We start from the raw sequence: 15,720 nt of genomic DNA, 5'->3' as shown, positions 1-15,720 counted from the left end.
TCTTGTGCCTTAGCCTCCCGAGTAGTTGGGATTACAGGCACCCTCCACCACGCTCAGCTCATTGTTTTGTATTTTTAGTAGAGACAGGGTTTCACCATGTTGGCCAGGCTGGTTTTGAACTCCTGACCTCAGGTGATTCTCCCTCCTTGGCCTCCCAAAGTGTTGGGATTACAGGTGTGAGCCACCGCACCAAGCCAGAACATCTTTTTTAAATAAAAAAGGATTAATATTTCACCAGGCAATAAATGTAGCAGTTTCTTTTCTCTCCATATCTACAACCAATGGTGATATTTTATAGGCTAATTCTAAAGAGAAGCAATTTTTTAAAAATGATAAAAGCCACGTTTTGCTCAGAACTACTACTGTTCACATACCATATAAGTTGTTTTACAGCAAATACCAGTTTGCCAGGCTCCAGATGGCAAAATGCTAACTTGTGAGTTCAGTATTGTCCAGCTAGTTGTTTTTCTGAGATCTGGCAGCACGTACTGTTGAGAGAGGACACTGTGTTGCCGCCACTTCTCATAGCTAAGTCTACTATGGTAGACCATTCATGTCCTTAAAATGCAAGTCTTAGCAAAAAGCCTCCCACAAATCCACTGGATATCACAATGTTCTGTTTGATAAGGTCAGTTGCTTCTTCAACTGTATTGTTGATTTCATGTGCTGCTTTATTTGCTCATTTCTTAGTCTGTCTTTTTTTTTTTTTTTTTTGAGATGGAGTCTTGCTCTGTCACCAGGCTGGAGTGCAGTGGCGCGATCTCGGCTCATTGCAACTTCTGCCTCCTGGGTTCAAGCGATTCGCCTGCCTCAGCCTCCCAAGTAGCTGGAATTACAGGTGCCCACCACCACGCCCAGCTAATTTTTGTAGTTTCAGTAGAGACGGAGTTTCACCATGCTGGCCAGGATGGTCTCGATCTCCTGACTTGGTGATCCACGCGCCTCAGCCTCCCAAAGTGCTGGGATTACAGACATGAGCCACCATGCCCGGCCCTTAGTGTGTCTTTTTGCTTTGTGTACGTCTCTTTCAATTCTCTTCCAGTCAATCTGGAAGTCACTGCAGTTGCTGCAACCTTCCCAACTTTTGGGAGCAAAAATCCTGCATACCAGCCTGTCACGCCACACATTCCAATCTGGGTAGCTACTGAGTATTTCTCTGTAACACCATAGGTCTCCAACTGGGGCCAAACACTCGATTCCACCGCTGATGTCTTCTTGCATACTCAGTTAAATCCAACACTTCATAAGAGTCGTCATCACTTTCATATTCTTGGGGGCTGGGGTTAGAAGTCACCATGATACCACAGGTGGCCTATTTTGGAGTGGTCCTGCCTGCCCTCCTCTTCCTGACACTTTCAGAAAATAAGTAACAGAAAAATACTGAGAAGAAAATAATAATCTTATTAAGCAAATGGGCTTGTCACCGGTGGAGGATGTCCAGGTTCTTGGCATCTTGAACAAAGAATTGGACAAAACGCACAAACAAAGCAAGGAAGGAATGAAGGGATTTATTGAAAACGAAAGTACATTCCGCAGTGTGGGAGTGGCCTGAACACAGGGGCTCAAAGTCCCCGGTTACAGAATTTTTGGAAGTTTAAATATCCCCTAGATGATTCCATTAGTTACTTCACTTACGCTCTATGTAAATGCAGAGGATGAAGTAAAGTTACAAAGTCATTTACAGCATACGCCCTATGGAGTGGATATTTCCTGTTATAGCCGAAGTGTGAATTGGCCTTATGTTCCCTGCCTCCTGACCCTATTTTCCTGCCTCAGGCTCACTGCTCAATCAATGTACACAGAAGCAATACCATGGTACTGCCTTTGAGAAAAGAAAGGCGTTATTGCAAGACCAGCCAGCCAGGAGACAGGAGGCAGATTCAAATCTTCCTCCCTGATTTGGGGTCTGGGGCAAGTTTTAAGGAAGCAGAGGGCGAAGGAAAGGACTTAGAAATGTTGGCTAGGCAGGATCTGTTTGAAGGCCTTCAAATTTGGCCATTTATGGTACGGTATGTTGAGGTGGATTTTAGCCCCTATCTTCTGGGCCAAGAGAACCTTCCCTTCTGAGAGTTCGAATGTTCGGGTACCAATCATGTCCCAGTCTTCTTCGTTGCAAGGAGACGAATAGTCGGTTCTGGATGTTTGTCAGAGATCAAACATTTTTCTATGGTGCATGCGTGGGGCTTTGTGACTTAAGAGTTTTGGGCTCTGTTATACCTGCAAGGTAACTCAACATTGTTATGAACAGAGTAAGCCCCGTTTGGGCTTGTCCTGTGGTTACAATGGCACTTATTCCCACCACCTAGAGTCAAGAGCTGCTGGCACACTGGCTGTTTACTTCCAGTTCCCACGGCCCCTATTCCCCTATACAAAATTACACAGGAAACATGCGTTCATTTAATTAACAAGTTTATATAAGAACATCATAGACAAAGCAAAAGTCTCTCTTGACACTCTACATCTTGACCTGTTCACCGCCCCAGACCAGGTGAGGAACTCTTAAGCTATGCTATCTGCAAGTCGCTGGCACAGTCCGAATAAAAGCTGGTCGTGCTGGGGTGGGGGGGGAGGGGGTGTCATCTGGGTCGGGACTGAGTCGAGGCAGGTGGGACTGAGTGGTAGGGACCTGGGGGGACATCTGGGTCGGGTCTGAGTCCAGACAGGTCACCTGCCTTGGGCCTCCAACATTTCCGCGCAGCGCTGGGCTTTAGAGGCTTTCTAGAGCGCTGCCGGGGCGGGGGTGGGGTGAGGTGAGGGGCTCACCCTGGCTCTCCCACCCCTGCCTACACGCTGTGAGGTCACTCGATTCATTTCTGGAACTAACTTGTAATTCTTAAACAAGTGCTATTAATTGTCTTCCAACTAGGAACGGCCTCAGGAACGCGCCGCTGAGTCAGTTTTCAGGGCAGGCGGTTTCCCCAAGTCCACTCCTGAGGCCCCTCAAGCGCACCCACGGCGTCCGGCTTTCCAGGGCGCTCTTTCCCAGGAGACCTTCTTTTCGCCACTGTTTTCTCCCCTCTTCCCACTTCTCCGAGGGCTGCCCCGCGGTCTGTCCGGCCGCGTCCCGGGCCTTGGCGCGGCTGAGGCATGACCGGAATGCGCGGGAGGACGCGGGGCACGGAGGGAACCCGGGGCACGGAGGGAAGCCGGGGCGGGCCGGACTGGCCTGGGTCCTCGTCGGGGCGGGTCGGGGCGGCGCTCGGCCCGGCCCGCGCCCCCCGCCCCCCGCCCCAACACTCGCAGCCCCGCCTCCGGACCCCCGGTAGTTGCCATCCCCTCGCGGGCCGGGTGAGGCGCGCAGCTCCCAGCCCTGGGAGGTCCCGAGGATCGCGAAACGGAAAGAGAAAAAAGTCTGCGCCGAGCGCCTGGCAAGCAGGGCCCGCCCCGCCTCCCTTCCCGGCTGGTCCAGTCACCGACCTGCGGCTCCGGGGCCGCGAGAGGAGGCGCGGCGGGCGCGAGCGCTTGGGACGCGGCCCGGCTCCCGGCCCCGGGGGTTCCCGTGGCCGCAGCAGCGCGGTCTCTGCGGAGGCGGCGGGGGCGCGGCCAGCCGGACCTCTTCCTTTCCAGGGCGGCCCGCGGCGCCCGTTCCGCGGGAGGCGGGCAGGAGGCGGACGCGGCCTGGCCTCGACGTCGACTACCGCGCCGCCCGCGATGGGAAGCGCCTTATAAAGCCGCGCCCGGCCGGCCCGAGCCACTCGCCGCCGCGCCGCCCCGAACGCGGGCCGCACGCAGCCTCCTGGAGTGCCGGGCGGACCCCGGACGACTCCGGCCCGGACGCATCGCGGACGACTCCGGCCCCGGACGACCCCGGCCACGGACAGACCCGGGACGACCCCAGCCGGGGCGCGCCTCCTGCGGGCGGGCGGGCGGGGCCGGGGCGCCCTTGGCGAGGGCATGCGTGCGACATGGCCTCGGCGGTGTTTGAGGGCACGTCGCTCGTGAACATGTTCGTGCGCGGCTGCTGGGTGAACGGCATCCGCAGGCTCATCGTCAGCCGGCGCGGCGACGAAGAGGAGTTCTTCGAGATCCGCACGGAGTGGTCGGACCGCAGCGTGCTCTACCTGCACCGCAGCCTGGCGGACCTGGGCCGCCTGTGGCAGCGCCTGCGCGACGCCTTCCCCGAGGACCGGTCCGAGCTGGCGCGGGGGCCGCTGCGGCAAGGTGCGGGGCCGGGGACGCGGGAGGGGCGCGGGGCCGGGGACGCGGGAGGGGCGCGGGGCCGAGGCAGCCTTGAACTGCACGAAGGAGGCGGGGAGGAGACTTCAACCGAGATTGCGACTTCTCCCTCCTGCCCGCCCTGGACAGGGGACACTTGGACCCCGCGCCCCCAGACGAGGAGTGCCCGGGCGGCGGGGTTAGGGGGACGGGGAGCCGGCCTGCCCAGCCTGGGGGCGTCCCCGGCGGAGGAGCCAAATGGGGCGGCTGGAAAGGGGCCGAGGCCGGCAGGGCGGGCGCCGGACTGTCCCTGAGGACGAGTCACTTCCGAGGAGGGCGGGGGCGCCCGGGGCTGAGCGGCTCACGGGGTCGGCCCGGCCCTAGCCCCTGCCCGGTACCTCCCGAGGGCCGGCGGGCGGGCGCACTGGGAAAGCGTCTGGGAGCAGTGAACCGCAGGGTCCGAGCCGGGGGTCGCGTCGGGTCTGGCAGCCGCCCCGAGTTCTCCCCGCCGAGGGCGCGCCCCTGGTCTTCGAGCGCGAGGTGCCACGCAGCCCTTCCGTCCCTCCTCGGAGGGGCCGCCCCGCCCGCGGCTGCCGCGGACAGCCAGGGCCCCCCCGCACCCCCGCCAGGGCTGGTCCCCATTCGCGTTTGATCAGCTGCGCCGCCTCCTCCCCGGCCTTGTGACCGTCCTGGCTCGCGGGAATTCTTGTTTTCAGAAACCGCGGTGGCTTCCCTTTTCCTACGGCTCTGCCCGATCTTTCTTTTGGAGGCCAAGCTGAGGGGGTGGAAGCCGGGAGGACGCAGGAGAGAGGGACTGGAGTTGAGACGGGAAGAATTGCGGGGTGGAGGGGGCAGGCCGGGGAGAGGGGCCGCCTGGGAGGGCCGGGAGGGGAGAAGGGGCGGGAAGACTGGAGGACTTTCGAGCAGGTCCCACCCGCCTCCATGTGTGACCACCTGTAGCTCGGAGCATTGGGACAGTGGCCCAGCAGCCTTCCTTTCTGCAATCCTCCTCTAAGCAGAGACCTCCTGAAAGCTTGGGGCCAAGTTACTGAAGCAGAGGGTGGCCTGTCCAAGTCTCCCCAGCCTCCTGTCTGGCTGCGGTCTTGAGATAACCTGTGCTTTCCCCTGGCGATGGCCCCAACCCCAGTGTGAGAATTACGTGGATAATAAGCTCAGTTCTCATGACACATCTTTTGGAAGGGCTCCCACAGCCAGCGAGTTGGGGCCCTGAGGGAGAAGGCCCGCCTTTCAGGCCTCCCTCTGCTCCCCAGAGCCTCACATTTATAGCTGTTCTCCAGACAGTTGGGTGTGATTTCAAGCATCTAAGCAGTTTTCCTTGGATTTGCTGTTTGTTATGATATTTTAAATTTAACAAATCAATGCCCAAATCAGGAAAGCATCGTGAAGGAAGAGCGGTTTATTCAATGACCTTTCCTGGAACGAGGCTTAAACACACTGGAGTCCCTCAGCCTCACTGTGGTCAGGCGTCTGAGCTCCGTGACCCCAGGCAGGCTGGTTGCAGCAGGATCCCCGTGGGGCTCCCCACCTGTAACTTTGTACTTGTGGCCTCTGACGTTTGTGAGGACTGAAAGGCATGATAGAGGATCTAACAGGAGCAGCTTCTCCATAAATGCCAGTTGTCATTGTTACTATCGCATCAGCTGCTTCTGGCTGGGGTTGGGCCAGACGGTGGAAAGAGGGTGTGGTTTCAATCGCATCCACGCTGGTGGAAATACCTCACCTGGAGCAGGAGGGAGGGGCGTGTGAGGAACTCCACTTGCCCTGCACACACCCTGGCTCCGCCTCTTTTGCTGTCATCCTAGTTGTGCTGGGTCCGTTACGTGGTCACAAGTTGTGTGGACACGCAAGAGTGGCTCCAAAGAGTGAAGAAAGGTTGAAGACGCGGGCGATTACCGTGGAGAAAAGACTCAGAAGGGATATGATAGCTGCCTCCAAGTACCTCAAGGGGAACAGAAATCAGAAATAGGGGTCAGAGTGATGGTGGCAGGGCTGGTGGGCGGTGAGTGTGAGGTCCAGCGGCTGGGTGTAAAGGACTTTCTAACAGCACACTGTGGAACTGTTGGAGCTGCTCTCTCTGCTGGGGACAGTCTGGCACCCCCTGTAGGGGGTGAAGAGGGGAGCCTGGGACCAGAGCCGGGACCATAAGCCCTGCCTTCATTCTAGTCCTTGGTTTTCTGAGGGGCAGTTAGTTGGTCCCTGCCCAGCACCACTTGAGTTTTGTTGTGCAGCGCCAAGGAAGTCCTTTCCCTTTCTTTGATCCTTTTAAGTCCAGGGAAATTGTTTGCCAAGTAAAATATATCCCAGTAATGTAAAAGCAGATTGCACCTTATTTCCATGCAGATTTATTATTTGCATAAAAAGATTATCTGGATATACAAACTATAAACACAAAAGGCAGCCAGATGTGTGTGCTTTGCTGTGCTGCAATGCCAGCTTTTCTCTGCATAATTCCCTATCAGATTCTCCAGTTTACATGTATTGAACTGTTTCTGGGACTGGTTAGATTTGCATTCTCTATTTCCATTTTAAGAGATTTGTGAGGAAATCTGGATTTCTGAGCTTCTGCTGGCAGTGGGCTGGTGACTCTTGGAAGTGTCTGACTGCACACCCTTGGAGGGTGTGGGAGCCTTGGCCCCACTTGCAGCTTTGAATCTGCTAGCAATTAAAGGGATGCTGAGCCCTTTTCTTGGTCCCTTGAGTACTGCAGTGGGGGAGAATGTGCTTTTTCTCTCTCTGCACACACACACTGTGGAGTGGTGCTTGGAGGCCATCCCTGGGCCTTGTATGTGTTGCAGTGACACATCTGTAGGGATATGTCAACCCCTGCCTGGGGTGGAGGCACAGTGCTCACTAGCGCACTCTCCTGGCCTTCTGTTTGGGTGAGGTCGGACCTGGCTGACCTCAGGACTTGCCCAGCTTCTGTCCTCTCGCCCCTTTCCTCGCACTCTCATCTCCCACCCGACCTTCTTCTCCATCCAGATTGGATATGCCCCTCTCCCTTTCTTGTCCCCCAGCCCTAAGGGAGGGAGCTAGCTGTTTCCTGGGGATATTGTCGCCAGGTTACCAAGGTGTTCCGTTCTTGTGTTTTCCAGACTCTTAACACCAGTGGGCCCAAGTCTTTCATTTCAGTCCCCTCTGTGCGATACCTAACATGGTTCAGGGTTACCCTTTATTTACATTTCTCGCATCCAGGAAGGTTTATGCTTTAAAACATAAACATGTTGAATTTCCTTATTGGCATTTTGAGGCTCCTAGACTTTTTTGATCGTTGTTTCTATAGTTTCAGGCTTTGTGATGTCTGAGCCAACCAGGTCACCACTGCAGCAACAGATTGTGTTCCCGAGTAGTCAGGTGGTCTTTCATTCTTAGTAGCTGTACAATCAACATTTTGCTTTTACATTCATTCCATCAAATATCTGCATAATGCCTACCACATGTATAGGTGACGGTGGCACAGCAGTGATTAGGAGACCAAGAACATCCCTGCCCTCAGGATTCTTATATTCTGGTTGGGAGAAATCTAATAGTAAACAAGATAAACAAGTAACAAATACATTAGATAGTGATACACGTTCAAAAGGAAAAATAAGTAAGCAAAGAAAGGGGCTCCGACTTACGGGAGCAGGGGAGGGGTTTTGCGTTTAGACGGGTCGATCAAGGACAAGTGACCTTTGAAGAGAGACATGAAGGAAAGTGGGGATCAAGCCATTGGGTGCCTGGGGGAGTCGATTCTAGGCAGTGGAAGAGCAGGTGCAAAGGCCCTGAGGCCGGCATGTGCCTGGTGGGTTTGGGGAGTGAGGAGGTGGGTGGTGTGGAGACTGTTGCTCAGGAAGGGAGGGAGGAAGCTCGTGGTCACATTTGGGCTCTTATTCAGAGAGGGCTGTGAGCAGAGAGGTGATTTGGCCTGACTCAAACTCGGGCTGCTGTCCTGAGAAAGAGTGGGGGAGGCAGGGAGGCAGGTGCTGGGCCCTGGTGCAGCAGAGCAGGTGGGAGAAGTGGGTGAACGCTGATTTGCATTGAGGGAGAGCCACAGGGGCACTGCCGGGCCAGACGTGGGGTGTGGAGGAGTGTGCGGATGACCCCAGAGTTTTCAGCCTGTGGTGCAGGACTGGCAGGATTGCCATTTGCTGCCATGGGGGAGTCGGCAGGAGAGCTGGCGTCGGGGAGGAGGTGGCTCAGGAGGGCAGCTTGGGAGGCGGCATTTTAGCATTTTCTCTTAGTAAGGCCATGATCACGAGCCCGCCAGCCCGTGTGGTGCTCATGTACCTGCCTGTGCTCACCTTCATCACCAAAGGCGTTCATCTACCCGCATGCTAGGAGACAGTCTTCTTAGACTTGAGATCCGAGTACCAGGGGACTGGCATCTGGGACATTACTAGAAAAGGGCTGGACACAGATGTGACCGCCAGACTCTCACAACCCTGATAGCTTGAGGAAGATGCGTGCTTTGATCCCAGGGCCTGAACCTACTCATGCTGTTCTCGGGTGGACAGTGAGGGGAGAAGCCCTGTGTTACTCTGAAACATAAGGGAGAATCCCACCGGATGGCAAACTGCAAAGCCACGGAGTTTACTTTCTTAGTGACAGTGGCTAAAAAATGATCATGGGCCACACCAGTCCCGGGCAGCAGAGCAGGGGCACAGAGGCACCATCTCTGCCCCATCCAGTGGGCTCTTGCAAGTGGGGTGCTGGGTGGGCCTGCCCTTTGCCTTCAACCACAGCTCCACCCCCATGCAGAGTTCACCTGCGTCATTCTGCCCCACCCAGAGGGGCAGTTTTACTTCTCAGGGGACTTGGATCTTCTTTTCTGACTCATAGACCTATTTTTGACTCTCTTGACCTGGCCAAGTCACCCTGCACTGGGGGTGCCCTGCCAGGGCTCCCATGGGGCCACCCACCTTCACACAGCCTCCTCTTCCTCTTTCTTCCCTCTGTTTTGCTTTTCTTTCCCAAGCCCAAACCCCACCGTCCGCTCTGCTTCCCCCATGCTGCTGTACCTGGGATCCTCTTCCTTTTCCGTAAATGGCCACTGAGCTGCATTTGGTTTGCTGCCCCCGACAGATCTTAGACTGAGCCCCTGGGCCACAGGCGACACCTGAGTTCACTTTCTAGCTGGAGTCTGGACACTTCCACAGACAGACCTGCTCCCAGGGCTACTGCCTTTCACAGTGGCAGTTGGCACTGAAAAGCTGCAGCTTTCTCACAGAACAGGCCAGGGACTCAGCTCAGGAGCACCTTGATCTGAGCTCCCTGCTTGGTGGCGAGAGGAGCTGAGCGCACACCATGTGTGGTGACATTCTTCTGCAGACAGACACCTCTAGCTGTGCCCCCTCTTGCCCCATCCCACAGGAAATGGGGACATCAGACAGACCACGTAACTCTTTTGCCAACTTACACCTGCAAGGGTTTCTTCCCATTGTTAAGAAACCTTGCTGATGTTTAACCTAGACTCAGCAGAAAACACATGGTAGACAGCGGGTGCAGAGGGGGAGGGAAGAGCTTGCAGTTCATACTTTGATAGGTGGCAGCTCTCAGTCTCACCATAGAAGATCAAGGCCCTGCCAGATTGCTGGGTCACCCACCTGGGACACAGCTGGGTCATGGTAGGACGGGTCAGCTTGGGGGTCAGCCACCTGGGACACAGCTCAATTACAGTGAGAAGGGTCAGGCTCAGGGATCTCCCCACCTGAGAACACAGTCAGGCCTTAATAGGAGGGGTCAGGCTCAGGCTGAAAGCACTGGCTTTGGACCCAGACAGGTGGGGTTGGGGGATTGGATGCTGGCTTTGCCACCTGCATGTCATTCCAGGCAAGTTCCTCAAGCCTCAGGTGCACTGTTGATGCTATAGCAGTAATAATATCCGCATGCAGGGCGGTTGTGAGTACCGAAAGCAGTGGTATCCGTAGAGTGCCCAGCACCAAGCTGGACACATATGGGCTGCTGGCTTTGGGACCATTTCCTCTTTGCCCTGGCACTTGCCATGTCCCCTTGATGACAGTGGTCTGCGGTCTGCGGGAGAGTGCTGGAGGCTGGCTCCTGAGAGTAGCGAGCCGCTTGGCAGGACTGGCCCACTCATGTGCCCGCCCTCTTCTGGGTGTGTCCCCCCCATACCCACTGGGAGAATACCCCTGCCCTGGCTAAAGAGAGAGCCCACAAAGAGGGAGGTCACCAGCAGACTTCAGTGGGATCCCTACGGACTAGGCCTGTGGCCTTGCTGGTCCAGAAACTAGAGTTGGTGCTGGGTGTGGGCCAGGCTTGGTTTACCTAAGAAAGATCCTAAGATCTAGGCTTGATCCTAAGAAAGAATTGCTGGCCATGGTGGCTCACGCCTGTCATCCCAGCACTTTGGGAGGCCGAGGCAGGTGGATCACTTGAGGTCAGGAATTTGAGACCAGCCTGGCTAACATGGTGAAACCCCGTCTCTACTAAAGATAGAAAAATTAGCTGAGCATGGTAGCGTGCGTGCCTGTAGTCCCAGCTACTCGGGAGGCTAAGGCAGGAGAATCACTTGAACCCTGGAAGCGGAGGTTGCAGTGAGCTGAGATTGCACCACAGCACTCCAGCCTGGGTGACAAGAGCAAGACTTCGTCTCAAATAGATAAATAAATAAATATAAGAATTGCCAAGCGCACAGAGTTCTTGTGGCCAGAACCTCCATGGGAAGCCGTTGCCTCCTTGCCCCTCATGGGCAAAGCCCTTTCACGGGATTTGTGAGACCCTGCTTGTCCTTTTCTGGTCTCAGCTCTCCCCATCCCTGTCCTCCACCTTCCCCATCTCACTCCCTCTTTCCCCAACCCCTTTCACCCTTATATCTGCTCACCCTTCAGGCCGCCTCCTGCCTAGGAGTGGGGGGATCCCCTGCTGTGCATCCTCCTAGCACCCGGATTTGCCAGGCAGGGGACACTTTGTGGTCTGTGTTTGCCTCCTGTTGGCCCTCCTGGCTAGCATGACGTGCCGGGAGGCCGGGATCCCATCTTGTTGGCCATGGTATCCATGCCCAGCCTGGTGGAGGAGGAGCCATGGGTGCTTTGGGAAGAGCGACTGAAGTGTTTCCTTCCTGCCTGAGTGGGCTGCTCCCCCTGCTACCTGTGATGCTGCAGGACGGACTGGCTAACTGGATGGCTGTTGGAGAATGTTGAGTCTAAAATTTAGGAAGGGGATTTGGCTTTTAGTGGGGAGAATAATGAAAAGGCCTAGAGAAGGCAGGATTACGGGAAGAGCAGAGCAGAGCTCAGTAAGGTTAAGTCAAACACTTTTTTCCCAGTCGCTCTAGGAGCCACCTCCCAGGTACAGAAGGCAGCCGCTGCTGCAGAGGGAGGAAGAGAGGCTTCCCTCAGCCCCCAGCTTGGGTCCTCCGGGTGTTCTGTTTTTTCCTCAGCCACTTCCATCTCTTCCTCTTGTGTTCTCAGCTCAGCTTTTCACTCCTGAAAAGATGTAGAGGAGAGGTGGCTGTGGACCAGCTGCTGGGCGCCCCTGGTGCATCGCAGGGTGGAGGTGTCAGGGAGGCCTTCTGTCCTTGCGTCCACACAGCCGCAATCTCGCTCTCCTTGTACAGTTACACCGCATGACATTCCGCAGGCAGAAGCGTGTGAGTCTCGGATAGCGAAGAGCAGCCTCAGGTTCCCAGGGAGTTAGAACTTCCTTGGGTTGCTTAGTTATGCATTGAATAACCAGCTAGTCAGTTCTTAACTCGCTGCTTCTTCAGTATTGACTGCCTATTTAGAAAACAGGTACTTAGGAAGTTTTAAAGGTTTTCCTAAAACATTTTAGATATTTAGTTTCCAAAATGTGTATTATACTCAACCTTTAAAGAATGTGTGTCTCCTATGCAGCACACAAGATGAGGCTGCGTTCCCCACCACCTCTGCGTCTGTGTAGTGTGCTGATGGGCACATTTGTTAAATGGAAAGGAAACAATATAAATGTAATTTATGGTTTGACTCAGTTTGTTAAAGCTCACTTTGCAGAGCATTTCCCCGGGGCCGTCTGTTGTGTGCGTGTGGGAACGCGTCCTCTGAGTGCTCAGAGAGGCCTGTTCTTTGGGTAGTGGACGCTCTTTAACGCATGACCTCCCTGCGCACCCGAGCAGCATCCTGCCTTTAGTTTCAGAATTGCAGCAGCAGGAAGCCCTTCTGCTAGAGTCAGATGGCCAAGGTCCTCCCTGGAGGAAGCTGGGCCAGTTACCACAAGTGTTGAGCCCAAAGCCTCCACTTCCCAAAAAAGTGGGACTCTGGACCCAGGTTTCTGAGATTCGGAAGCGGTGTTTGTTAATGTTGGCTCTCACTGTCAGATCTTTGTGCTGCCTCCAGCGCTTTCAGTTCTGATTCCAAGAACAAATCAGGTGTTTGTGTTTGCACAAAGCAGCTAATCCCCAAACTGACAGATACAACGCTGTGTTTTCAACTTTCGAGGCCTAACTCCTTTAGGAAGAAAAGTGACGCTGGCAGCCCGCTGTTGATACTCAGCCCCCAAATATGTGTCCAGTTGGCCCACTGGAATTTATATACAATTGTGTTACCAATTTTTTGGGTTCAAATTCTTAATTGTTTGGCTACATCTGGATGAAATTCTCATGTCACAAATTGTGTAGGATGATATTTTTAAAGTTGAGGTTGTATTAGTGATTCTTCATCAGAAATTAGAACAGTTTCCGGGGCTGTGAACTCTGAGGCTAACTTCCTTAAGCGTGCATTGCAGTGAACGCCATCCTGCTTTTTCCGCAGAGTGCGCGCGCCCCCTGCTGGCCAGTCCTGAAAGAGCCGAGTGAAGCGGCTCTGCTTTCCGTTTTAAGGTTCGCTTGGGAGAATAGGCAACCCTCTTCACCTGCCTGCGGTATTCATCCGTGCGATCTCAGACAGTAAAACTAAGTCGGACAGGAACCCCACAGAATTGTCATGGCATCAACAATATTTGGAATATGAAAACCAAAAGTTTTAGATGTTCTAAAATTATTGTATTTAAGTGCAGTTTTGAAAACAAGTTTTCAAGTCGTTGCTTATGGTAAACAGGTGACATTTGGAAAACAGGTGACATTTGGAAGCCAAAGCACTTGAGTCACAAAGGAAGAGCACAACAGGTAGGATAGAAAGAAACGCAAATGCACGCAATAGTTTGCTTTGGGGGAAGCAGTACTTCTTAAACTCATAGTTCTTGTCTGTTCCTGGAAAATAAAGCAGTGTCTTCAACGTGGATTCTGCTCAGAACTTTTTCTTTATAAATTTGAGTATTTGTAATTTGGCATGCTGGCAGCAGGAGTTTGAGGTTTCCAGCGGTGAAACTGAGAAACCTTAGTGAATATGAAACAATCAGAAATTGCAAGATGAAGATTTCTTTTATTTCTGCACTGTGGTCCCAGTGGACAGTTGTACGGTTTTTTTTAAAAAAGTGTTTTCCTTCCACATTAAATACACCCATCCGTTTGGTGTATTTAAAACATTTTAAAAACAATTGAAGGGGAGTAGGGAAATACGAGCGTTGGCATTTTAGGAAGGCCAGGCTGTCTGTAGTCTCTTGCCGGTGTCACTTCTTGACTGGGGGCGGGGAGGCCTTTGCTGCTCAAGGCAGCCCGGTGCGGCATTCTTGCGGCATTCTTGTCGCTGTGCTCTGGAGCTGTGGTGGTAGCAGCCGGAGCAGCAGCAGCCCAGCTGTGCTGCTGTCAGTCAGGTGGGTTTCAGTAAGTTCAGCAGAATTCATCACCTCATGAATCAGCTACGGCCCCTCCTGGGGAAGGGACCAGCGCTCGTTGTCATTCAGGTGAACTGTCTCCGTGGAGAAAGGACCACAGTGTCCTGAGAAAACTGATCCAGATTGCCAGCTTGGTTGCCACCGGGAGCCGGAATGGGGAATTAAATAATGGATGTGCCCTTAACTAAAATCCTAGAGCTTAAAAAATAAGTACCCATCATTTCTGTTCTTGCAGGGAGGGATTCCAGCTCTTCACTTTCCCCATATAAATTTTCTCAGGCTCCTTTTGTTTGGTTGTTAAGCATGTTTACATACCCAAGGAACACAATTTGGCTTCCATTCAGAAACATGAAAACAGGTGAAAGGAAGCAATGTGGTTCTGCACATTTCCACAAATAAAATCAAACCAGCGTGGCTCAGCAGTTTTAGTGCCACTTGGCCCTCGAGACTGTCCTTCGAGGCTGGTGACCGAAGAGCCTGCTGCTGGTCGGTTTTGTCTGGGGTTAGGCTGAGGTGATGATGAGAAGACTGAGACTGGGGTGCTGCCCCAGGGCAGCTGGAGCACACACAGGAGAGTGACTAACACCTGTCCGCTTCTGTCTCATCTGATGCAAGTGTATTTTGCCAGCACAGCCAGCGAACATCGCATCCCTTGTGTGGGCCAGGCACTGTGCTGGTTGTTGGTCACGGGGAGATGAGCCTGCGGTGCCTCCTGCCCTATGGCTGTCACTAGTCTCTGGGGAGACCCCCAGGCGAAGGCACAGTTATTGCAGAGGAGCAAGAGGCTGTAGAGGGTGGGATGGGCTTTCCGAGCCCACAGGCAGGAGCCAGTCCCATCGTCACAGAGCAGGTGGCTTTTGCCTAAGTGGGCTTTGCCCCATCATGAGCCTGGAGGTGGAGGAGGCTGGAGGACAGCTCACCTGGAGGCTGTTGGGAAGCGAGGGCCTCTTTCTCAAGGTTGGCTTGAGGGTGTGTTTCACAGGGCACAGAGCTGGTGAGGTAGGTGGGCTAGGATCAGGTCATGAAGGATCTGCATGCCCAGCTAAAATCCTAACACGGTTTCCAGAGGCCTGACCAGATACACTTGCCTTTCTGTAGTTCAGTCTGGAAGATGGGTCACAAAGAAGATAGCGTAGGCAGATAAAATACCGGACCCAAAGTTAAGTTTGAATGTCAAATAAACAGCAAATATGTTTTTAGTGTAAGTCTGTCCCTGCTATTGCATTATCCATTGTTTATCTGAAATTCATATTTAATTAGGCATCATGTGTCTTATTTGCTAAGTCTGGCCATACTAAAAGGAGATCAATGTACCGCAGTATATATTTATCTCCCTAACATTACCCTTGGAGGTTATCAACCCAACCAAGAGCTGCACATTAATTAAATCAAAGATGTAGCCAAAGATATGTCAGCAAAGCAAAGATAAAAGCATTATAAACCTCTACAATACCTGTACATTGTTAGGTCATGCTTTCTGTCCTACGAAATGGGTATACATGTGCTGGATACATTGACTTTGCAAGAAGCCGATCTTGTAAACTGAATACAACTACTGTGCCATTCATTTGATCAACTGGAAGCTAGTATTCTAGCTGTAATAAAAGTTGAAATATAACAGTAGTTTTGCTTGTCTTAGAATAAAGAAGCACTTTGTGGGAATGAGTTATGTAATTGTCTTCTCTTTAAAAACAACGTTTTAAGAATTTTGAATTGGCCTCCCTTTCCTTGGTAGACTTCCCTGAGCAAGCAGGGGATCAAAGCATTTTGGTTGAAAGAGTGGTGCATATATACATCTTGTAGTATATAAATATTTGAAATTCTATGTAGATTGCGGTATATAAATATTTGAAATTCTAA

At 53.1% G+C, this 15,720-nt stretch overlaps 1 protein-coding gene and 1 pseudogene across 1 annotated transcript in view; one reads left to right on the top strand and one right to left on the bottom strand.

Moving 5' to 3' along the window:
- Window positions 1-280: 280 nt before the first annotated feature.
- On the bottom strand, window positions 281-1,499 carry LOC134761641 (FUN14 domain-containing protein 1-like; annotated as a pseudogene).
- Window positions 1,500-3,484: 1,985 nt separating this feature from the next.
- The window catches only part of PXDC1 (PX domain containing 1), a 29,376-nt gene continuing 17,140 nt past the window's right edge, over window positions 3,485-15,720 (top strand). The window contains exon 1 of the mRNA XM_002816374.6: window positions 3,485-4,161. Within this exon, the coding sequence (XP_002816420.1) occupies window positions 3,906-4,161 (256 nt within the window). The 5' untranslated portion in view covers window positions 3,485-3,905. The remainder of the gene's footprint in view (window positions 4,162-15,720) is intronic.

This window comes from Pongo abelii, chromosome 5 (assembly GCF_028885655.2).
Source record: "Pongo abelii isolate AG06213 chromosome 5, NHGRI_mPonAbe1-v2.0_pri, whole genome shotgun sequence".
Classification (NCBI taxonomy): domain Eukaryota; kingdom Metazoa; phylum Chordata; class Mammalia; order Primates; family Hominidae; genus Pongo; species Pongo abelii.
The sequence above is the reverse complement of the archived record's forward strand: the minus strand, read 5'-3'. Positions and strand labels throughout refer to the sequence as shown.